Consider the following 23,626-nt stretch of genomic DNA (forward strand, 5'->3'; position numbering starts at 1 on the left):
TGGACTCACCAACCGATGGAGGGTCCGTCCTCAGGTCAGCAACCCCCGGTATCCGGTCTAGAAGAAAGCGGGCAGGGCCCGTTCCCACCTCGAGGTCAGCTGGGGCGAAGCACGCCAGATCGTCGTCCGGACAGCCAACGAGGGGGTTACCCTCGACAATTGTCGTGTTCACGAACGACGACTCCGCCCACCTCCTGTCCACCAGTGCTCGGAGAGATGGCCAGTCCCTGGCCCCGCGCGTCCAGTCCGCTACGTCGTGGTCGTCCACCTCCTGCGGGTCGCAGGTCTGAGTGCCACAAGACCTGGTCCTCGGCGGGGCGAAGCACTCGGTGTCCATCCTCTCCGTCGCAGGCTCGGTCTGCGTGCCCGTATTGACCCCGCGACCTCCAGGCTTCGCGTCCGGAGCTGGGGAGCTCCGTGTTGGAGGGCGGTGGGCTGGAGTTAAGGTTGAAGGGGCACGCTCGTTCCTCCTCATAGCCTTGACCGCATGTTGCACCTCGTTGAGACTCCTGATAATGGTGTTAAAAAGCTTACGCGTGCCCTCCTCTTGCTCGGCTGAGGCGCCTAGCTTTTTGGCGAGGGCTCGCGTACCGGCAACCGCCTTCTTAACTTGAGTCTCCAAGCAAGGCAGGGGACTCACAAAACCACTGACCGACGTCGATTCGTCCGACGTGCATTCGTATGCTTCTTCGGGCGACGAAAAAGCGGTCCTCTTCCTCTTGATCTTCCCCCTCCCCGCTGGCCCCTTTCCGGAGCCAAGGGTGGGGGAAGAAGGGAAGGTAAAGAGGGAGAAAGGGGGGAGGGGGGAGAAGAAGGGAGGAGAGGAGGGGTTGGGAGCCGGAGAAGATGCCGTAACGGCCTCCGTCCGGGGACTCTCGTCTCCGGTCTCGCGAACAGGATCGCGGGATCCCGACGGCGGAGATCGTGCCAGGCTTTTCCTGGGCAGGAAAGGAGAACCCTCCTGCTCGGCGTCGCGGCGTTGGCCTCGTTGGCTTCCAGTAGCCGTCACTTCCAAGTCGGCCTGGTTGCCTACCGACTTGGAGGAGTTGCGGGTGCCGGGACACACCCTTATCTCGGCACGGCCGAGAGATGCAGGCGGCACTGTAGATACCTGCTTAGTTTTTTCGTAGTTCATTTTGTGTAAAAAAAATAAAAACACAGAAGGGACAGTACAAAGTGTGCAAGAAAGTGTAAATGTATAGCGTGGCCAGGAGGATCGCCGGGAGAAGGGGCACCGGCAGCCCGTCCTGGACCCCCCCGATGTCCGAGCGTCCCTACAATCCGGTGGCCTCGTCGGTTCCCCCCCCGCTCCCCGCAGCAGGGTACCCGTCCGGACGCCACTCGGCACTACTACGAGAAGCGGGATTTAGCGTAATCGCCCTACCACTGTGCAGGGCTGCCTCCCAACTGGCTGGGCTGGGTTCGGGCCCCCCTACTAATGGCGGCCCGGCAGTGCCCACCGGTGTTAACCGCTGTACCCTCCAGATAGGGGGCGCACACGGACACGAGGAAGTCCCCTCAGGACCCCCGATCATTCCCACCCCCGACGATCACTGCACCGTACTCCCAGACAGCGACCCCTCGAACTCGGAGACTCATTCATATTCCGGTGTACCTATTGACCAGGTACCCGGACCATTCATAACCCGCCAGGGCATTCCCGTTTATAGGTAGGCCCCCTTCATTCACGAGTGAACCCGTTTATAGAGTTACTCAATTCATCCACTGGCTCCCCGGAAAAAGGGGAAGGCCTCTCTTACACTCTCCCCGAGACAAAGGGTGCCCGGAAGCACGCGTAGAAACGTGTGTGTATATGAAAGTGAGTGGTTGTGCCCGTCGACAGCTACCACTGTTGCTGCGTCATTCGAGAGCCTGAACCCCTTCGGCGAGAACAGCCGGTACCACGTGAAGGTGGGGAAGACTTGGACTGCAGAGGCTATGGCCAGAAGGCCTTAGTTACGCATGACAGTCCCTTATCCGACCGACATAACCTTGACATAACCTTGACATAACCTTGACATAACCTTGACATAACCTTGACATAACCTTGACATAACCTTGACATAACCTTGACATAACCTTGACATAACCTTGACATAACCTTGACATAACCTTGACATAACCTTGACATAACCTTGACATAACCTTGACATAACCTTGACATAACCTTGACATAACCTTGACATAACCTTGACATAACCTTGACATAACCTTGACATAACCTTGACATAACCTTGACATAACCTTGACATAACCTTGACATAACCTTGACATAACCTTGACATAACCTTGACATAACCTTGACATAACCTTGACATAACCTTGACATAACCTTGACATAACCTTGACATAACCTTGACATAACCTTGACATAACCTTGACATAACCTTGACATAACCTTGACATAACCTTGACATAACCTTGACATAACCTTGACATAACCTTGACATAACCTTGACATAACCTTGACATAACCTTGACATAACCTTGACATAACCTTGACATAACCTTGACATAACCTTGACATAACCTTGACATAACCTTGACATAACCTTGACATAACCTTGACATAACCTTGACATAACCTTGACATAACCTTGACATAACCTTGACATAACCTTGACATAACCTTGACATAACCTTGACATAACCTTGACATAACCTTGACATAACCTTGACATAACCTTGACATAACCTTGACATAACCTTGACATAACCTTGACATAACCTTGACATAACCTTGACATAACCTTGACATAACCTTGACATAACCTTGACATAACCTTGACATAACCTTGACATAACCTTGACATAACCTTGACATAACCTTGACATAACCTTGACATAACCTTGACATAACCTTGACATAACCTTGACATAACCTTGACATAACCTTGACATAACCTTGACATAACCTTGACATAACCTTGACATAACCTTGACATAACCTTGACATAACCTTGACATAACCTTGACATAACCTTGACATAACCTTGACATAACCTTGACATAACCTTGACATAACCTTGACATAACCTTGACATAACCTTGACATAACCTTGACATAACCTTGACATAACCTTGACATAACCTTGACATAACCTTGACATAACCTTGACATAACCTTGACATAACCTTGACATAACCTTGACATAACCTTGACATAACCTTGACATAACCTTGACATAACCTTGACATAACCTTGACATAACCTTGACATAACCTTGACATAACCTTGACATAACCTTGACATAACCTTGACATAACCTTGACATAACCTTGACATAACCTTGACATAACCTTGACATAACCTTGACATAACCTTGACATAACCTTGACATAACCTTGACATAACCTTGACATAACCTTGACATAACCTTGACATAACCTTGACATAACCTTGACATAACCTTGACATAACCTTGACATAACCTTGACATAACCTTGACATAACCTTGACATAACCTTGACATAACCTTGACATAACCTTGACATAACCTTGACATAACCTTGACATAACCTTGACATAACCTTGACATAACCTTGACATAACCTTGACATAACCTTGACATAACCTTGACATAACCTTGACATAACCTTGACATAACCTTGACATAACCTTGACATAACCTTGACATAACCTTGACATAACCTTGACATAACCTTGACATAACCTTGACATAACCTTGACATAACCTTGACATAACCTTGACATAACCTTGACATAACCTTGACATAACCTTGACATAACCTTGACATAACCTTGACATAACCTTGACATAACCTTGACATAACCTTGACATAACCTTGACATAACCTTGACATAACCTTGACATAACCTTGACATAACCTTGACATAACCTTGACATAACCTTGACATAACCTTGACATAACCTTGACATAACCTTGACATAACCTTGACATAACCTTGACATAACCTTGACATAACCTTATCCGGCCTGTCATAACCGGATTTTTTCATTGACATAACCGTGGGGGGTTCCTTGACATAACCGAGGGTTCCTTGACATAACCGAGGGTTCCTTGACATAACCGGGGGTTCCTTGACATAACCGGGTTCCTTGCCTTGCCTTGCCTTGGTGACAAATGTCTCTCGTTTCTCCCTCTTTCTCACTCTCATTCGCTGTCTCACTCCCTCTCGCGTTCTTAATTTCGGACAATGTCAAGCGGCTCGAGGAGTTCTGCGAAACCTAAACGAAACACTGCCCTCCGTATCGTGTTACACTCTGCGGACATTCGTACCCTCCTCTCTTTCCGAAAAATTACGGCGCACATTTATTCCCGGAATATGTAACCTTTCAATATTGTAACATTAACGCTACACATCCATCGTCGTTTATCCAAATATTATCAGCATCTTGAAAAAAAAAAAAAAAAAAAAAAAAAAACCCTTCGCCAGGGTTCTCATAAATTAACTTCACATTACTTGAAGAAATAAATTGTACTATACAAGGTGTTCCACAATTACTTTAACAACTGAAAATGAGGGGTAGCTGAGGTCATTTGAAGTAACTTTTCCTTTGCGAAAATGCAATCCGTGGCTTTGTTTACGAGTTATTAACGAAAAACACTGACCAATGAGAGGTGACGGTGCGAGAGAGAGAGTCCGCAGCACGAGGCTTTGACAGATGGTCGGAACGGACTCGAGCCGCGTTCGAAGTATTGAACAAATCACGAAGCGAGAACTTTCCGGATTATTTTTACTACGTAGCAATGATATTTTTAAGAAAAACGCTGTTCACCTTTCCTTTAGAACGTCTGAAGAATATTTCGAAATTTGTCGGACCCGAAATAATAAAGAATTTAACCGTGACGGCCGTTTTAATTTTCTAGTGTGCATGACACCTCGTGTGTAACATGTGAATTTGTTTTTTAAGCAAGGTGGACAGTGAAGATTAGCAAAGTACGTAAATTATATTTACGTACTTTGTACGTAAAAATATTTGCGTACTTTGTTAATCTTCACTGTCCACCTTGCTTAAAAACAAATTCACATGTTATACACGAGGTGTCATGCACACTAGAAAATTAAAACGGCCGTCACGGTTAAATTCTTTATTATTTCGGGTCCGACAAATTTCGAAATATTCTTCAGACGTTCTAAGGTAGATTTATTTGGACAAATTGTAGCGTCGCATCCCTCTACCTGAGCGCGGCCGCTAGCAATAAAACAAGTACCGTTCCTAATGCTCAAAATTCCCTAAAAATCACGCACCCCTAATAAAGCAATTCTCCTCACATCTGGACACCTCGACCAACGCGGGACTTTCCCAACTTTCTCCTTTCCTACGAAAGCCCATCTATTCTTTTCTTCTCTTCCAGTATAAAAGAGACAAACGCGCAACTCCAAAAGCTCAGTCTGTCCTAAGTTGCTAGTCCTACGACACCACGCTAGTGGCGCCCGCGCTCATCGATAACAATTCAATAAACTGCATTAATAGTAACCTCAAACACGCTCGCCGATTCGCTAACCTTCCCTTCAGTGCTAAAAAAATTTTAAGGGGATTATTATTTTCATTACTTCTCGGTAAAAAATTAAAGAATAATATGTAGCGGCCAGTCGGCGCGCATAAGAAAAGATTTGTTTCTCGTGCAAAAGACTAGCATATTTATGACTCTCCTTCGAAAAGGCTATCTTTGAGTAAGCTGTTTCCTGTCCGGATGGCAATAAGCCCGTAGAGTTTCTTTTTTACCTGATTCTCGATAGTCAACGAGACCGTCATAAATAAGCGGGAATTCCGGAGGGCACGCAAAACGGACCCGAACGCAGGAAGTCCGAGCGCAACAGCCCTGAGGAAAACCCAGGCCGTTACATCATAAAAAAAAAAAAAAAAAAAAAAAGGACGCGCTCAGGGCGTAAGGGACAACACGGTGAGAAGGAGATGGACAACGCTGATTGGGAAAACCCATTCGCGGGTCAACCAATCAGGAGTGTCCAGAGCCCTTGCCGGGGGCAAACAGGATAATATAAAAAGAGCAGCAGTGAGACGCTCGTTCTCATACCTCTGATACTCCTCATAGCTCTCGTACCTCTGAAACTCCTCATACCTCTCATGCTACGACGTCACGCTACCCGAAAGTGATTCTACGCAACTTATCAAATAAAGTTAGTAATTACACCGCACGCACCAGTTATTTACAAGAACACAACTCATAACTAAAAATATTTGTTTTTCCGCGTATTTGATATTCGCGGTTCCCTACGACTTTTCAAGATGCTAGGGATAATAATAAGCTGAGTTTCTTTTCTTTAACTTGGAATATATTTGAACATTCAACTTCACATCGATACAGAGTATAATTTTTAGAGAGTAGACTATTCTGTGTTCGTGGGGTTGATGGTAGAATGACTGTTGTGTGTTGTGTGTTCTCGGAGGTAAATTCGGTGTGGGTGTGTTTTAAATTTGAGACAGTCGGATTCGTGGATTGTTCAATTCTTGCGAGGAGTGAGGGAGGGAAACGGTCGCCCTGACTGATTGGATTGCAAAATTAGGAAAGTGACCGCCCCAAACTAAGGGTCACCCGCAGGTAGTGTTCGTGCCCTCGGGTGACGCCCGCGAAGGAATCCGAGTGTCCCAAGGATAAGCCGTAACAAACAATGATCCCGAAAATGCCTCTTCTCGGTGGAACATGCATATCGTAAAAAAAAAAAAAACGACTAGGAATGACATTTGGTGACCAACTGTGGATCATAAAAGAAATACTTGAATAGAAGACGGAAATGGCTTTCAACGAAATTGCTTACTACGGGTGTTTTGGCATTTCGATTGCTTCGTCCAAAATACGCTATTTCCTAGGGCCTTCGGTCCCTGGGTTATCCACATCTGGCAATTTTCCTCTTCCCAGGGACTAAAGTGGATGGTAAATAATGTTTGACTCGAGGACAACATTTTTTCTCGCTTGATTTATAGGGGTTCCGTCATACAACGGAACAATATTTATGTATCGATAGTCGGAAGTCCTTCTGTACTGTCTATCCTCCCTGTTGGGATTATGGAATGAAAATGAATATGATTCTAATCCTTTTCTTAAAAAGACTTTATTTTTTTTTTTTATTCCTTTATTGAGAGAAGGTATATGGGCGAAAACGATCGAGCGACCAAACTCTACTGAGAGTCCGGTAAGAAAAAGACGCTTCTTTTATACCCTTGTTGGGTTCGTCTTATCCACCAATCAGAGACGTTTATTTGTCGCGCTTCACATTGTATACGTGACGCTGGGATCCCCAAACAGTCAGGGCACGATGTGTATCTAATGGTACCGGTGATGATGTATCGCGGTATCTATTATATACAGTTTACATCACCGTCGTTGCCCGCTGACGGAACCGACGAAAAAATGTAAACCGATATCTTAGTATCTTAGTACTAAGTAAACTATAGATTAATTTTTGTTCGAGGCTAAAATTTCCTTTTTTTCAACACTCCCTAATATTAATATTGTCTGTTCGACCTAATATAACAAGTATACCTGTAAATAGGATAACTGTTTAGAATTACGTCCTCTTTACCAACTTTACTTTTTTCTTTTTTCTTAACGTCTTTGCTGTATTATATCGTTATTATTATTAATTAATCGCTGTAATTAATGTTTTTGAATTATCCTGCAGTGCACGCTGCATGTAGCGCCTCTGTCGAAGAGAAGATGAAGCTCCGTTCCGATATCCGTACAGCGCCAATCGATGCAGTGACAAAAGGCTCAAACTGTTAGCCAAATTATCGGCGATAGATTTTGACTAGCGGTTTCTGCGTTTTTCCGCTAGATGGGGAGCAAACACCGTCTGTCGAGTAAATAAAGTTCTCCTTGTACAGATCAACACCTCGAATTAATTTTGCAAACTCGCATACTCGAAACATCCGATACGTTTTACGTTCAACGTTTCGCATCTGTTAATGCACAGCACTAATGTCTTTATGACACGGACGTGCCTAGCCGGCTGTTTTTTGAGCTTAGGTTTTTGGGACTTCGCTTCTCTCGGCCTCGATGACCGGGACGAGTCATAAAGAAGGAAAAGTTCCGAAGAATCAGCCTGACATTGTATTATGACGGTGATGCCTGGAGGAACTTTCCTGCCTTTGCCGGGGCGATGCGGACGTATGCTTTGGAACGGACTCGCTGATTGACTATTGCCACAAAAAAATCGGGCAGGGCCAATCGGCGAATATTGGAGGTGCGTTGGAGGGATGGCAGTCTTTATTTTATACCGTCCACATATATAGCGTCATAATTCGTCGCTATTACTGACGACGCTGTGACGCCCCAACACAGCATCGATAACGGTTATTTCAAACGAATGTAGAGAATTATGAACTTGACACAAGGAACATAAGGCCGATAAAAGAAATTGCGTAACCATTGATTATGAAAGTGGTACAATTCCAATTTCCATAGACAGGTGGCGAGTTAGTGGCCACCGGTGGCTTCACAATTGTTACTATTTTAGGTTACTTATTTTATTTTCCTCCAACAATGGATAATTTCATATTCACATCGGATAGTGATATAGGTAAGAAGAAATAGTAAATCAATGTTGACAATTGAGAATATTTATTTTATTTTCAATAAATTTACATAGAAATAAGACCCATGAATATAAACAAAAGAATAACGAACTGTGATATAGAAGAATCAAGGAGTGCATTTTGCGCGCGTTTCTCCCCACCCCACGACCCTCGCGCGTTTCTCTCCACCCCACGAGCCTCGCGCGGCGCGCCCCCCCTCCGCCCTCGCCATATCGCGCGGCGCGCCCCCCATTCCCCTTGCCTTTCGCGCGGCGCGCCCCCCATTCCCCTCGCCTTTGCGCGGCGCGCCCCCCCATGCCCCTTGCGGCGCCCCCCCAGCGCGCGTTTTTCGCGTGAAACCCCCCCCACAACGCCGCATGCGCGGCGACCCCCCCCCCTCCCCCCTCGCTCACCGACCCCCCCCCCCTCGCTCACCGACCCCCCCCCCCCCTCCCCCGCGCCTTGTGACCCAACCCCCCCCCCCCCCCCTTAAATCTTGTCATTGCGCGGCTTGAGATGACGTTTGGGAGGAGGTATTAATGATAATACTAATTAGCTATTAAACTATATAATAATCAAATGTGTGTGCATCATATCAAATACATCAATTATATCCTCTTACAATTTATACAAACACATATCTAGAATTGGAGATGTAATCAAACTAGGAATTTTCAATTCAAAGTAACCCATTATAACCTAGCAATACAAATTTATTAAGTCAACCGAAAAGTAATCAAAATCTTTCCTTGTCTTTCTTCTAAAAAAAATACATTTATTTATTAAACAAATCATACATTTTAATCAACTAAATAATTTACACCATTTTTCAAACACCTTTTACCACCATAGAAGCAGTTCTTGGATTCTTGGATTCTTCGACATATCATATGTCCAGCTATTGGGGACAACGTCCAGACAATCTGGACGCCAACCCTGGTCACGTCCGTGTCATAACTGCTCGCAAAAACTCCACGTGTTTCTTCCTTCCCGATGGAACAACATCTGCCAACATTCAATTTTATCCAAACCAAACAAACTGGACTTGCACCGCTTTCAAAACAAACGCTCCATATTTATTCTTACAGAAACTAGCTCCACTGTCTTCTTCCCTACCAGTCTCCCCGATACATCTTTTTCTTTTACTTTTTCTTTTTCTTTTTCTTATTTATGCAAAGTCTTCCCTACTTTCTTCCCATCTTTCAACTTTCAACCATAAATCTTCCTTCGCATCATTCGCTTCGCATCATCCACGAAGCACCGTCCAATTGTCGTGCGTCCACTGCGCAATTCAGAAAACTATAATCATACCATACCTTTCAAATCACATTTATATTCACAAACATTTATCATACGCATACTTATTCTTCTTTAGAAATAGTTCATCAAAACTATCTTCATTTTCACTTTATTCAGCCAGTTTTAACCAGTTAATTCTCACCAGTTCAAAAAAAAACATCTCACATTCTGATCGCAATTTCACCAATCTGTAATAGAAAACAACCTTCACCATTCATCTATTCGATTAAACTCATCTTAATATTAATCATTGCAACATACCTGGCTAATGAATTTCCTAAACTGTCTGCATTTTTATTCATCTAAACTTCTTCTTGGTTCGTCCAACGCGAAAATTCCGTAATCTTTACAAAAAACTCTCCGCTATGGCAAGTCTTATAATTATAAAGGCTGGTGGAACCTGAAATTAGCATTCTAGAAATCAACCAATTTACTGTTTTCTGCTTAACGATACTTTACCCACCGTCCAGCACTCCAGCGACCCCTCTTAATAAATTTATATTCTTATATCTTAATGGTTTACTTTAAATTCATAGTTTTATTACGTCTCTCATCATAGATTTCGGTACAAAAATTCAACAATAATATTTACATATGTATCGATAGTCGAAAGTCCTTCTGTACTGTCTGTTCGACCTAATATAACAAGTATACCTGTAAATAGGATAACTGTTTAGAATTACGTCTTCTTTTCCAACTTTTTTTAACGTCTTTACTATATTATATCGTTATTATTAATGAATCGCCATAATTAACGGTTTTTGGTTATCCTGCAGTACACGCGGCATGTAGCGCCTCTGTCGAAGAAAAGATGAAGCTCCGTTCCGACATCCGTACAGCGCCAATCGATGCAGTGACAAAAGGCTCAAACTGTTAGCCAAATTATCGGCGATACATTTTGGCTACCGGTTTCAACGTTTTCCCGCTGGATTAATTGGCGCTGTACCGATAGAGGAATGGAGCTTCATTTTTTCTCCAGCAATGGCGCCATATACGCAGAATGTAGAGTCACTTGAAAACATTAATTGTATCAAAATTAGGCAATAAAAAAAAAAAGATATCGACATCGTATACACAAGAAATCGATGACAACATTGCAAAACGTAATTAATTGCTCGTTCAAGTTTGGCCAACTATTATATTAACTAATTATATTTCACGTTGGTGTCGTTTGGTTTTGTTACACGATATCTATGCACAGCAGATTCTCCGTGAACAATCCTGTGACTTTGATTTAGTTTTTCTCACGCCCTAATTGTGCCACAAGGACTGTTTGTAGACAACTCTACGTTGTTTATGGGGCAATTGCGACGATCGATACAAATGTTTGTAGAGGAAATATTAAAAGATCGGCTGGGAAACAAAAATTACAATTTCTGTTTATATTGTTGAACGATTAATCTTTGTCGAATCACGATTGTTCAATGATTTCCACTTCGAGATGAAAGGAAACTGTTGCATCGCTTTCTATGAATTCGATTTCTAACGGTGTTCAAGCATAACCTGAAAACGACGTTAGTTCGGTTTCCAATCGATCTGGTGAGCTTGTGTGCGTGACGTGACGCCGTTGCGAGTTGCAAGGTGTTTTCGTTTCAAGATCGTTTCCAGTTGTTTTTCATAAATGGCATCAAGAATGAAAATTGCTAAACAACAGATAACTAAAAAAAAAATCGTTCGATAATGAGTGATAAAAGTCCATTTTGCGATCCAGTATCGACGAAAAAGCCAGTCAACCGTCTACGACAAAATGTTGGGATGCTTGCAAGGATCCTTTTTTCGAAATTTAGCTGAATGTGTTTCAGTTTTTTCTTTAATTGTGAACGATATACATATGTAGCTTTGAAACGATGTATTCCGTGTACTCAACCGCAAAGTAGGTATACTTATTCGGGGATAAAACTGATTCTATTCTTGTAGTATCGATTTTTACCGGCCAAGTAGGCATGCGTTTAAACACGAAGTTAGGAATCCGTAGTCTTTGGTTTAACGCGTTAGCGTCATAATGTCGATTCGACATTAGTTAGCGACATTGTCGAATGCCTTGCTCGGAAAAGTTTTCACGACACTGTCTCAACTACATAAATATATAATATATATTTTCTTTCATATCGTATACGTGCGATATTCGTCGCAGCATACATAAAATGCAGCAGTTTGAACGGAATTTTCTGAATTTGCAGTGACATTTGCTACACCTGCGTTTGTACTTATAACGTGAGTGTATATGTTTTACTATCGTTCACCCTCCTTTTTTCTGTTTCGCGTTGGTTCTCGGCGGTATTTTATATTAGATAAGTGTTTCAACCTGTCAAGGAATAAATGAACAGAACGTTCAAAGATTCCATTGTTTTCAATCAAATTCTACGATATGCAGTATAGATGAGTATATTTGTTTCGAAATCGTCGAAAATTATTATTCCAAGTATTATGTTTTCGGAAGAGGAGATAAAAGAAAAAAAGAAAAGGAAACAAAAGCAGAAAACCAAATTTTCAAATTAGAAGACGTTTCCAAGTAGTATGCACCGCTGATTTCTTATTAATCCTCAACGTTGCCCATAGCTGTGCAAAAGTTGGATTTTCTTTTTCACATTTCGTTCGAAGGAAATAAATGAAATTTGGATTCCAAACCCGCGCGCAAGTACAAATTACAATGCTTCCGCCCAATCGAACGTGTACAGCTCTTGAATATCGTGTACGATAGAGCCACGTTTACGGAACGGGCACGGTAATCAATGTCAAGGTCACGATGCTTTCGCGTTTTACTTTACCACGTACATGTATAATACATATACTTATTTCCCGATGCGGCGTATTTCTTCGCAATGCAAATTGGTCGGTTTACTTGAAAAATGATCGAACCAGGTTCCGCGTGTGATTCTTAATAGAGGAACGGCGGGTGAACCGTCAAGTTGTTCAAAGACTTTGTTTAAGAAAGAAAGGAGGAAGAACGCGAAAGATAAACGAAAGAGGAATGGTTGTATCCTTGTTATTTTCAGTACAAGTAATATGAGTGCTGCCACCGTCAACATAGGTGATGTGCAAGCTCTGCAAACCTTGGCTGTTCATACGAGCGACGTGACAACTGTTGATTTCGCCAGCAATTGCGTATTGGTAACCGGATCAGGGTAAGGGAATTAAAAAGATCAAGAAACAAACAAACGATCGTAATTTGTCAAATGTTATCGTTGCACATTGATCGAGGTAACGTGTAGTATGTACTGTGTATGTATTGTGAATATTACATCTATCAACTAGCTACTGTTTACTGTGCTATACGTATGCCGTTACTCTGATTGTTAGGGATAAACGTATTCGGGTGTGGCAATGGAGAGCGTGCAGTGGATACGTCGAAGCATGTTTTTCACCGTTAATGGGACACAAATATGGCATTACATCGGTAAAAGTAAGCCCCCGATCGACGATGTTGGCTTCGGCTAGTATAGACGGAACAACGCTATTATGGAACTTGCGGGTATGCTGTACTCTTATCGTGTACGATCTAGACACTCGTTGATTCGAATGCTCGTCACAAATTGTACATGTAATTTGTACACATACACATGTATACATAAACGAATGTACGTGTATACACGTTGCATGTGTACACTGTTGTGTGTGTGTGTGTGTGTGTGTGTGTGTGTGTGTGTGTGTGTGTGTGTGTGTGTGTGCGCGCGCGCGCGCGCGTGTGTGTGTGTGTGTGTATGTATGTATGTATATACAATATTGGCGTGCGCGCGTGCGAGTGTGTGTATATATATAAAGCGCGCATTTACGTATATACATGCCTCTCTTCTTAGACCGGATTGAAAATTCATACGATGGTCCAAGTGGGCGGCGAAGCTGTAAGAGTTTGTAGATTCTCGTCAGACTCTATGCTACTTGCAACTGCCGGAGATAACGGACAAGTCTGTCTTTGGGATTTGATTCGACGCAATTTAATCAAGTAAAAAGCAATATCATGGTCTTTTGGTGTAATTTTTCTATATAATTTTTCTAATATTCGTACGTATGTATGCGCGCGCGCGCGTGCATGCTTCTAAAAACGAAACGATACCTATGTTCACATACTGTACTGTATAGATGTTTCCAAAAGCACGACGGTGCTATACAGAGCGTATGCTTTTCACCGGACTCGAGTTGGTTGATTACAAGTTGCACCTTTGGGGTCTTAAAATTATTTTCCACTGCCGATATTATCGACTCGTCGTGCATGTCTGATAAACAAGCAATTACCGCGTTTGCCTGGATAGACGATGCTCATGATTTAGGTGTCGTTTCTTGCGATTTTTCGACTTTTCAACAAGTTACAAGTACGTAAACGATACGATATGTCTCTCTTTCTATCAATCTACCTACACACTTAACCAACTTTCTTGTATCAATCGTTGAAATCACGCTGAAAACAGTATCCATACATTGGTACGTTGTATTGTCGTATGTAGGCAGTGAACCGTTCACAAAGCTGTATCAACTGGTCACATGTGGAAACGATCATTGCGTGAAACTGTGGGAGGTAACGGTGATACGAGCAAAGGGACAAGCTCAAATGTTCACTGCCAAAATAACTATCTGCAGAATCATGGAGAAGCATAGTAGTGCCTTGACTTGCGTTCGTTTCAACTCGAATGGATTATACGTGGTCAGCAGTGGTCTCGACAAAACTGCGGTAATTTGGGAAACGGTAGGTCTTTAGTTGTTAATTTTTAAGTTTTAATTGTTAGTTTTTAGCTTTTAGCTTTTAGTTATTGCAGCAACAACAAACGGAAAACAAAAACGAAACTGCTGCTCGATGATGAAACAAATTTCGGATTTCAGAGCACGGGCAAAGTAACGGCGATATTGTCGGGGCACAATAGATACGTGGCATGCTGCGCATTTTCGAGGGACGGACACTTATTAGCGACTGGTAGTATTAGCAGTACAGTTTGTGGCATATATTGGAAAGAAATGTAGAGCCTCGTTTTTATTTTTCTACACAAATATCGTTGGAATGATATCTATGCATGATTCAGGTTCCAACGACAAGTCGGTGATCATTTGGGATTTAACGGGTAGTTTGTGCCTCGAATCGGAACTTTCGCCAAGTTTCGGGTCTGCAGCATTGATGACAGCGGACCACGAAAAGGTAGAGATATATTACACGGTTCGCAACCACGCTTACACAAATACTATAACGCATGGAAAATCATTCGCAAGATTGTACAGGGTGACAACAAATGTTTTGTCGTGATTAGCACAAGTGTGAACTCTGAATCCTCGGATCGGTGAAGATCTGTCAAAAAAAAAAAAAAGTGTCCTTGACCGATTTTTTCCAACTCACCTACCTTGGTTATGACAAAACATTTTTTGACATCCTGTGAACACAGATACTGGGACCTTTGTTTCGTAGGATGCGATACACGAACAAGATGTGATGAAAAATGCAGAAACATCGATCAACGAGGTACAACTGATTCAAAGACTAGAGGACCACGGTGGCGCGGTAAACAGCGTAGCTTGTTATGGCAATCGTTTAATCGCTTCCGGATCGGGGTTAGTCGAAATGTGCAATTATTGTCGTATGATGAATGTTCCGATCTTCTAATCTTTCTAATCGTAACGTAGAGATAAATTGGTGCGCGTGTGGAGTATCGTAACCAATGACGAGATGGGAGATGGCGATGAAGATGCTGCTGTTACGAAATGTCTGGAGAAATCTTACAGTCCGCTGGATGGTCACAAATACAGTATAAATCACGTGGAATTCAGTCCTTGCGGTACTATGCTCGCTTCTTGTTCTTTAGACGGTACTGCTATCATTTGGAATACCGAGGTAATCATCCGCGTATGCGTACACATGTCCCTTATGTATACCTATCTTACATACATCTATTTACACGTGTACGTTTCTATAAATCATCCTCGGATACAACGTACAACTGCCGTAGAATGGATGCCAAGCAAAATCTTCTTTCGTAAACTCGGGTTACGGTGTTCGTGTTTGTCGATGGTCGCCGGACGGATCGAAATTTGCTACGGCCGGAGACGACGAAAGAGCAACGCTATGGGATGTCAATGATATGGTGGAACTTCGGTACTTTAATCTCTCATGTCGTGTAGTATAATTAGTAGTAGAATACATTGGAGAAGGAAAATATAATAATAATAATCTCATTATAAGACGAAAGAAAACAATATTATTTATCGAAACTATGATGATACAGTATTTTCAGAGGTCATTCCGATGCGGTGAACGCTATCGCATTTACGCATGATTCTCGTTATTTGATAACGGCTTGCAACGAAGGAACATGGAGATTATTTGATACCATGGACGACAAGGGTGGTAACACTGCCTTGATGACCTGCGAAGAAGCGCACGATTTGGGCGTTCAAGGTTGCGATTTCAGTCCAACGTGCAATTTGAATTTTACTGGTAAGCGAATAGATATCGAAACAACCAAAATGTGGCGCAACTATCACGCGTTATCGTTACCAATGATCATTCTGACCATTTACCATTTATCACACATTATACATGTACGTACAAGTATCTATAGTGTGTGTATGTTACTTTGGATAGCAGGCAGAAGACCGACGGACGATGGTAGACAATCTTATTTGTTAGCAACAAGCGGTAACGATTCGTTGGTGAAATTGTGGCTTATTACAACGCCTAGAGACAGTGAGATGATAACGGTAGGAAGCGGTAGTACTGGGAGCAACGATTCCGATGGCCAGTTTAAGCAGAAAAAGATTTTGACAGGACACGGCGGTAACGTGACGTGCGTTCGATTCTCCCCGATTCAAGGTGAAATTATAGGAAGTGTGGCAACGGATAGAACAGCTCGTATTTGGAGTGTAGTGAGTGTACTCGATATTTAAACATTCGACGCACATACAGTGTGACTCTGATTAATATTTCAACACCTTTTAAAACGCGATAACCTTTTTAGGACTGGACTAAACGACTTTAATTTTGTTTAGTTGTTACAGGGACTAGTCTACTAAACCATAACTGGGATGTTTTTTTGAAATTTTGCTATTGCTTGGAACGACGAAAGAAAATAGAAAACGAAAATTTAAAAAATGCGTTTTGTAGATATCGATGAGTTATATGCATGTTGGAAATTTCATCGAAATCGGTTTAGTTCGGTTTTCAAAAAGTTGTAGCGTTTTAAAAGATGTCCGAATATTAATCAAAATCACTGTATATACTCTATGTATACTCTATATTCTACATACGTATATGTATAATGGAATAATTTTGTTGTGATTGCACTGTGATTTCAGTACTCTGGGGATTGCTTGTACGTGCTAGAAGAACACGAAAGTCTTGTAACCTCTTGCGCATTTTCCGAAAACATGTCGCTTTTTATTACAGGTCAATATGTACACGTATTATATGTATAGACTCCTCGTAGATTGATATTCGTTTCGTACTACTGTCCGCGATGCGTATCAGTTTCTCTTCGTTTCAATAGCCGCTGACTAGGTCTTTTAAACGAACAGGTGCATTGGATAAAACTATCCTAATCTGGAAAATGCCTCAACAACTAATTTCGCAGAATATCTTGATCGATAATTTCAAGAGGAACAAGAAACAGGTAGAACCGTAGAATATACTCGGATGTTTCTGATGAGAATAGCACTTGTCTGAAACACCAACGGTTATCCGAAATATAGAAATGGTTAATGCTGTCGAACTTGTAATGCATCAGGTCGCAGACTGGAGGGTCGACGACACTTTGAGATGGCTGCACGAAATAGGACTGTCAGCATTGACGAAGAGAGCAAATCTATCGTCTTTGACTGGTCGCCGATTGCTTACCGTCTCGGACGACCAATTAATACAAATCCTACAAATTGAACAGGACGAACAAGTACGGGTCACAAGATTTACTGTGATATACGTAGATTCGCTATAGTAAAATGTATTTCACAGTTCAAACGTATTTATCTTTTAAGTTGGCCGACGTATTTAAAACTCAGTTGTATTGGTTGAAACGCGAGGACAGCAACGTCGTAGAAGCCTCCATAGACGATGCTGAAATACCTCATGAATTTCTATGCCCCATCACGCATGAGATAATGAAGGAACCTGTTCGATGCTCCGGTAAGAGCAGCATTATCTATAATATTCTCCATCTCATGCGACAGTATGCACGTCGGTTAGTTGTACATAACTTGTAACATCTGAATCACGTGATCACTCTTATCTGTCCTTAGATGGATTCACGTATGAGAGAGCAGCGATAAACGAATGGTTTCTATGCGGAAAATATACAAGTCCTATGACTAATAAATCTCTTCAAGACACCTCGTTTGTATTGAACATTGAACTTAGAAATATGATATATACTTTTCTTCACGGTAAACGACCAGAGACTTAAGCAAGCAACAAAGCCGTGTTGGTAGTTTACAGGTTTCGTATTAGTGCACTCAAACTTCTACGAATCTTACAAGATTGCAATGATTTCGATGATAATCATCTTTTTTTTTTTATTGCCATTTGATATGCGCGCGTATACGCATTCTTTCGATATCTTCTTGGCACATCAAGGTTTGCAACTTGAATTCGTTATCGAGTGTACAGGAGAATATTTGATTCAGACACAACACGACTAGATATTAACGTATGGCACCATGCACACATGATTCAATGAAAAAGGACCAACAACGTTACCCAAATGTACGCACAAAGATTCCTTAACGAACACAATGATTAAACTTTTAGCATTTCTATTTGAACATTTTTATCGAAATTCTTTCAGTGGATAAATTGTATGCACTTTTGTTCCATAAACGTATTAAACATACATATGTTTCATAAACGATAACTTGATAACTACGTACGATATACGTACATACATACATTCATAAATACATACATACATGTACTGGATATATTTACGATAGAAAAATGATGGCACCATTTCGAATAATAGAACGTTTTATGAAATCGTAAAACGAAGTAGTTACCTGTACAAGTACAAGTAAGTACTATGCGGATATTTCACTCTATATTTTCACTTTGCATTTTCACTCTGTATTTTCAAATTGATACGATACATCGTTATATTTACGGTAAACAATATTGTAAAAGTTCCAATATTATACAATACTTAATTTATACAGTATAATATACAGTATGAAATTGTAAAACAAAAATTTACATCGAGTGCTAGGTGTACTGTTATCTCCTATACCTCGTCTGCGGTTTTACCATTACCGCGTCGCATTCATTTTCTGTATTTACCATATACATAATCCATTACCATTCCCGTGTCGTGCTCGTCGTTACCGATACTTCAGAAATTTAATCTTCTTAGTGAGAATCTAGTATTCTGTATATCTTATTTGCATTACGACACGCTTTATGATTTAGAAGTGACAAATTCATTGGACGCGCATAGACCAGAACTTTTAGGTACTATGTGTATCCTTCCATCGTCGCTGTTTCCTTCATGTTTTCCGAATTGTAATCTGGAACAGACTTAATCTTGAATTGACGCAGGAAAAAAGAAGATACACCTGAAAAGTGTACATTCGATGTTGTCCACTCGATATGCATTCCAAAGAAACGCGCGAGTGGTGCTACATATTTATGTACATATATGTGTTTGTATGTATCTTCGAGGTGATAGCGGAAATGATTCATGTACGTACATGCACAGATGTATGCACAGGCAAGTGAGAGACAGTTCCTTGCAGGAACGTCGAGTTAAAATCTTCCTAGAACGACCGAACGAAGCGCTTGTCACCAATCACCGTCACCACTTGATTCGCGTACGATATACACACACGTGCATACAAGTATATGTATATGTATTATATACGTATGCATGCAATACAGCCTACAGAAGACAGGAAGCATCGAGAGGCATACAACTTTGTACGTATACGCATGGTACGTACATACATACATCGTACATAAACACGTACGTACATACACTGTATGCATTCAAGATAGAAGGATTGGATAGATCGTCGCGCGTGTTTTAGTACGTGTCTGATAGCGTGATAGCAATCAGGATGGTAAGTTTGCATCTGCATCTGGTTCTTGAAGAAAACACGATGTTAGAAGATTCTAAATCGTGGTGACATTTCGTTTACAGGCATCATACTCGGAGGATCAACTTGCAGGTAAGTGAACGCAAATCGGTTCTTGAAGAGCAAAGATCAAGGAGGGGCAGACAGTTTTTTCCCAGTGTTTAATTCAGGTCAAGAATATCGTTACCTTATTAGACCCACACCCTGGTGTCACTAACTTACGTGTCGGTCATTACCTTTTATGGTTAGGTACTTGAAGGAATAGTAACAGAAAAGAAGAAAGGATCGCAGAAAGCGAATAGCATCAATATCGTTACGTCGGTTTGTTCGTACGATTTTATGTCGGATTTGTAAATGATTTCCTAATACTGTGCCTTCCGTACTATTTGTGTCAACATAAATTCAGTACGACTACTATTTTTTTACGGTCCTAACTTATCTTTAATTCGATTTATATTCGAACAAGTGAGACGGGAGACCGTGACATATTGCGTTCGTGGTCGATGTTTATTTGCCATTGTTCGCGGTAATATTATTTTGTTCGTACGTACTAACATACGTGAGTGTTCTAAGGAGAATCGTTCAAGTCTTTTTCTATTATTCTCAACAATTTGCTATTGATCTTTAATTCTGTTCAACGTCAAAGTTAGAAGGTGCAAGATGTACGGTTGTAGTTATCAAGAGCTTACTAATAGAATGATGTCATCCATGGAGGGTAAATATCTCAGTACATAAATTATTAGAAATCTGTGTTTTCGAATTCGTTGAAAATCTTTCTTTTACACGTGTCTACTAGTAAAAGCCAAGTTAATTATTTACTAGCCATAATAAACAAGAATTCCTTGTACCATTGTAGAATTTCAGGAGGCATTCCAGCTTTTTGATAGTCGAGGAGATGGAAAGATTCATGTAGCTCAAATTGGAGATGCTTTGAGAGCTCTTGGACAAAATCCAACCGAATCGGATGTAAAGAAGTTCACCCATCAACATAAACCGGACGAACGTATTAGTTTCGAAGTGTTTCTACCCATTTATCAGGCTATAAGCAAATCTCGTACATCGGACACAGCCGATGACTTTATAGAGGGTCTACGTCATTTCGACAAAGATGGGAATGGCTTTATATCTTCTGCTGAATTGAGACATCTGCTAACAACGCTGGGTATTGAAAAGAAACCATTTTCCTTTTATCCACGAATATCGCGAAGGTTTTATAATCGGACGAGCGAGCAATTTTTCACAAAATTAACATTATCTATGCTTTATTTTAGGGGAGAAGCTCAGCGACGAAGAGGTTGAAACGTTATTAGCCGGCCATGAAGATTCACAGGGTAATATTAATTATGAAGATTTTGTTCGTCAAGTGATGTGTGGTTGAATGTTTATTCCCCGAAACAGTAATAACTCATTCATTGCTTCACGAAGAATTTTGTTAATTGCAACATTTCTTAACAATGTTTTCTCATTGTACTATGTCGATCGTCGAAATATTTTGTACAGAAAAATGTGATTGCCGATATTTTCAATACAGACTACGACGTACAAAGAGATGAACGCTCGTTTAGAATCAGTAAATATTTGTGATTTCTAAAGTTATATAGAGAAAGCGAACAGTCTGAAATTAAACTGTAATTTGAACATGGAAAAGGCCGCAAATTGACTTTGTGAACTGTTGATAATATTCGATACATTCCATATGCTGTTCTGTCAATTTAGTTTGCGTATTATTGTATGTCCTCGATTGGTATACAAATGATTTTATTGGATACACTATGTATGGCTTGGTTGTAGATATTACCTTTTTTCAACACAATAATGCAATCATGTTATTTTCTGTTCAAACAATTAACATTGTTCTAGATTAAAAACTGCAATGCATCGAATGAAATAAAATTTTCTAAAATAGAAGCTTAATGTTGGAATTGCATTATCTCCTTCTACAACACATAAAACCAACCAAAACTAAATATTTATACTTGTCGTAATTGTTAACACTCGAATGGAAATTTGTGATTCCTATTTTAACCCAATGTGTCGATGTATTCGTCTAATATTCCAATTTGTCACCTTCTAGTGATTAACTCGAATTTATAATAATAATGATTTACATATGTCTATCTATAAAATCATCTTACATACATTGTCTTTTATCAATTCATCGATTTAACCGGTAATAGTAATGTACATTTTTGTGCTATCAAAATTCAGCGCTGTTTATTCAGGTCAGAAAATATGTTCAGCGATGGTTATACGTATTATTGATGAATAAAAATAATTGAAAACGACGAAGTTGACAACTGTTCATTTACAATTTATAACATCGATTTAGAAGAGTTCATATAGGTATCTTTGTTTTCGTTAAAGAAGTTTCAAATACATCAAATAGATTGAATCGATTAGAATTTGATCGAATGGCATCGTATCGAGTCGAATTGAATCGACACAAGTCGAAACGGAACACGTTAAATTCGAGAATGATATTCGATATGCAGCGTACTTCAGTACCGTTTCGTACGTTCGAGTAAGACAGTTGCTTGCGTGTTGGTGATATTCTTCGATAATTCTTATCGCGCAACAATCGTTCGTCCAGCGAACATTTTGGTCTTAAGAAAGAGGGAACTTTACGGCCGCCAAAATTTTACGAAGAAAGAAGTATGAATATTAACTCCAGTCTACCATTAAGTAATTGTGAAAGTAGTAAAAAGGGCTTAATAATGCCAAGTCTAATATCCAGCAATTGGTAAGTGCTGTGCGACTACTGCGCCATTTTTAACTTGTCTCTGTTACCGCCATCTTGCACAATATTTATTAGAACGCGTATTGTTTCTTCGCATTTTTCATATGTTACAGGAATTATGCGATCGATATGTCACAGATGTCCGTGTCTATTTCGAAAATGGTCCATTTTGTCAAGCGTAATTGGTCGATTTTCTAATAATATGCATAGGGAGGGTGTCAACGAGTGACACATTGTTGTAACACGATTATATTTAATTTTGAAAACGCATAACAAAAGAAATTGCATATATTTCAAGTTGAGTATTTTCAGTGATACATATAACAATTTTTTTTTCATTTCAACAATACGTTATATAGTATGATCAAACATAATGCGTAATGTGAGAAATGCGTTGAAGGTTGAGGAAGGCGTGGGAGTAATAATGTTCCATCAGTAGATCTCAGATTTGCAGAGAGAGAGAGAGAGAGAAAAAAAAAAGAGATTGGTGTGTGTGTGTGTGTGTGCGTGTGCGTGCGTTCGCGCGCGCGCGCGTGTATTGCCACGTGAATATGATTCGTGTAGCGTAGAATCTGATATTGTACAGTACAATATACATGCACGCGGATCTACATTATTATGTATAGTATCTCCATCAGCTGTTCCGTCATACGTATTGCGTATTGACACATGCACCTAAATCTAACGATGTAAAAATAACGGAAACACGATGAATTTTTGTTTTTGTTGGAAAATTGTTAGTATCGAGAAAAGCTGATGTAAAAAGAAAATATGAATTTCGTTTTACACGATATTTGTTCTAAACGTGAGTCTCTACATGCAATTAGGTAGGTAGATAGGTTGCTATACATAGATACATAGATACATACGCATACATGCATGTACACATACATATGTACTGTTGCATGCTATACTTACATATATGACTGCAATATAATTCAAACATGTTTTTATCTAGAAACACGTGCAATCTTATCTTGAATATTAGTCAACTGATCAGAAAAATTCCATTGTGTCGGACGCAAAAAAGATACAT

The 23,626-nt window shown here is 40.7% G+C and overlaps 2 protein-coding genes and 2 long non-coding RNA genes across 16 annotated transcripts; 2 read left to right on the forward strand and 2 right to left on the reverse strand.

Annotated features, from left to right (window-relative positions):
- Window positions 1-9,074: 9,074 nt before the first annotated feature.
- Window positions 9,075-10,635, reverse strand: LOC143259366 (uncharacterized). 3 transcript variants are annotated; one of them, XR_013033172.1, is made up of 4 exons: window positions 10,281-10,635; window positions 10,083-10,235; window positions 9,884-10,009; window positions 9,075-9,804 (listed from the first exon to the last, which is right to left on the reverse strand). It is a non-coding gene; the product is annotated as an uncharacterized LOC143259366 (long non-coding RNA). The 3 variants fall into 3 exon arrangements; XR_013033171.1 differs by having other exon boundaries at window positions 10,083-10,221; window positions 10,281-10,633; XR_013033170.1 differs by having other exon boundaries at window positions 10,083-10,221; window positions 10,285-10,628.
- A 742-nt stretch (window positions 10,636-11,377) lies between these two features.
- LOC117227973 (WD repeat, SAM and U-box domain-containing protein 1) lies at window positions 11,378-18,975 on the forward strand. Of its 10 annotated transcripts, XR_013033169.1 has the most exons (21): window positions 11,379-11,694; window positions 12,002-12,035; window positions 12,818-12,946; window positions 13,122-13,293; window positions 13,619-13,764; window positions 13,902-14,131; window positions 14,264-14,502; window positions 14,637-14,727; window positions 14,834-14,946; window positions 15,211-15,353; window positions 15,426-15,633; window positions 15,749-15,894; window positions 16,025-16,236; window positions 16,384-16,664; window positions 17,094-17,184; window positions 17,313-17,407; window positions 17,522-17,683; window positions 17,769-17,916; window positions 18,030-18,225; window positions 18,364-18,492; window positions 18,575-18,975. XR_013033169.1 is itself a non-coding variant. In XM_076521037.1 (20 exons), exons 1-19 carry the CDS (start codon window positions 11,613-11,615, stop codon window positions 18,191-18,193), a joined length of 2,886 nt encoding a protein of 961 aa, XP_076377152.1. In that variant the 5' UTR covers window positions 11,379-11,612; the 3' UTR covers window positions 18,194-18,225; window positions 18,364-18,975. The 10 variants fall into 10 exon arrangements, 8 of the variants coding, with proteins under 8 accessions (XP_033339490.2, XP_076377153.1, XP_076377152.1 ...); XM_076521037.1 differs by having other exon boundaries at window positions 18,364-18,975; XR_013033168.1 differs by having other exon boundaries at window positions 11,380-11,694; window positions 18,030-18,492.
- Window positions 17,309-19,607, reverse strand: LOC117228030 (uncharacterized). The gene is made up of 2 exons (XR_004492222.2): window positions 19,470-19,607; window positions 17,309-19,286 (listed from the first exon to the last, which is right to left on the reverse strand). It is a non-coding gene; the product is annotated as an uncharacterized LOC117228030 (long non-coding RNA).
- An 85-nt stretch (window positions 19,608-19,692) lies between these two features.
- Window positions 19,693-22,138, forward strand: Mlc-c (Myosin light chain cytoplasmic). Of its 2 annotated transcripts, XM_033483653.2 has the most exons (4): window positions 19,693-19,838; window positions 19,919-19,946; window positions 20,710-21,015; window positions 21,125-22,138. In XM_033483653.2, the coding sequence occupies exons 1-4, from the start codon at window positions 19,836-19,838 to the stop codon at window positions 21,229-21,231; spliced, it is 444 nt and encodes a 147-aa protein (XP_033339544.1). In that variant the 5' UTR covers window positions 19,693-19,835; the 3' UTR covers window positions 21,232-22,138. The 2 variants fall into 2 exon arrangements, with proteins under 2 accessions (XP_033339544.1, XP_033339535.1); XM_033483644.2 differs by lacking the exons at window positions 19,693-19,838; window positions 19,919-19,946 and adding an exon at window positions 19,969-20,568.
- The last annotated feature ends 1,488 nt before the right edge of the window (window positions 22,139-23,626 follow it).

The sequence above is a fragment of the Megalopta genalis genome, chromosome 4, assembly GCF_051020955.1.
Source record: "Megalopta genalis isolate 19385.01 chromosome 4, iyMegGena1_principal, whole genome shotgun sequence".
Taxonomy (NCBI): domain Eukaryota; kingdom Metazoa; phylum Arthropoda; class Insecta; order Hymenoptera; family Halictidae; genus Megalopta; species Megalopta genalis.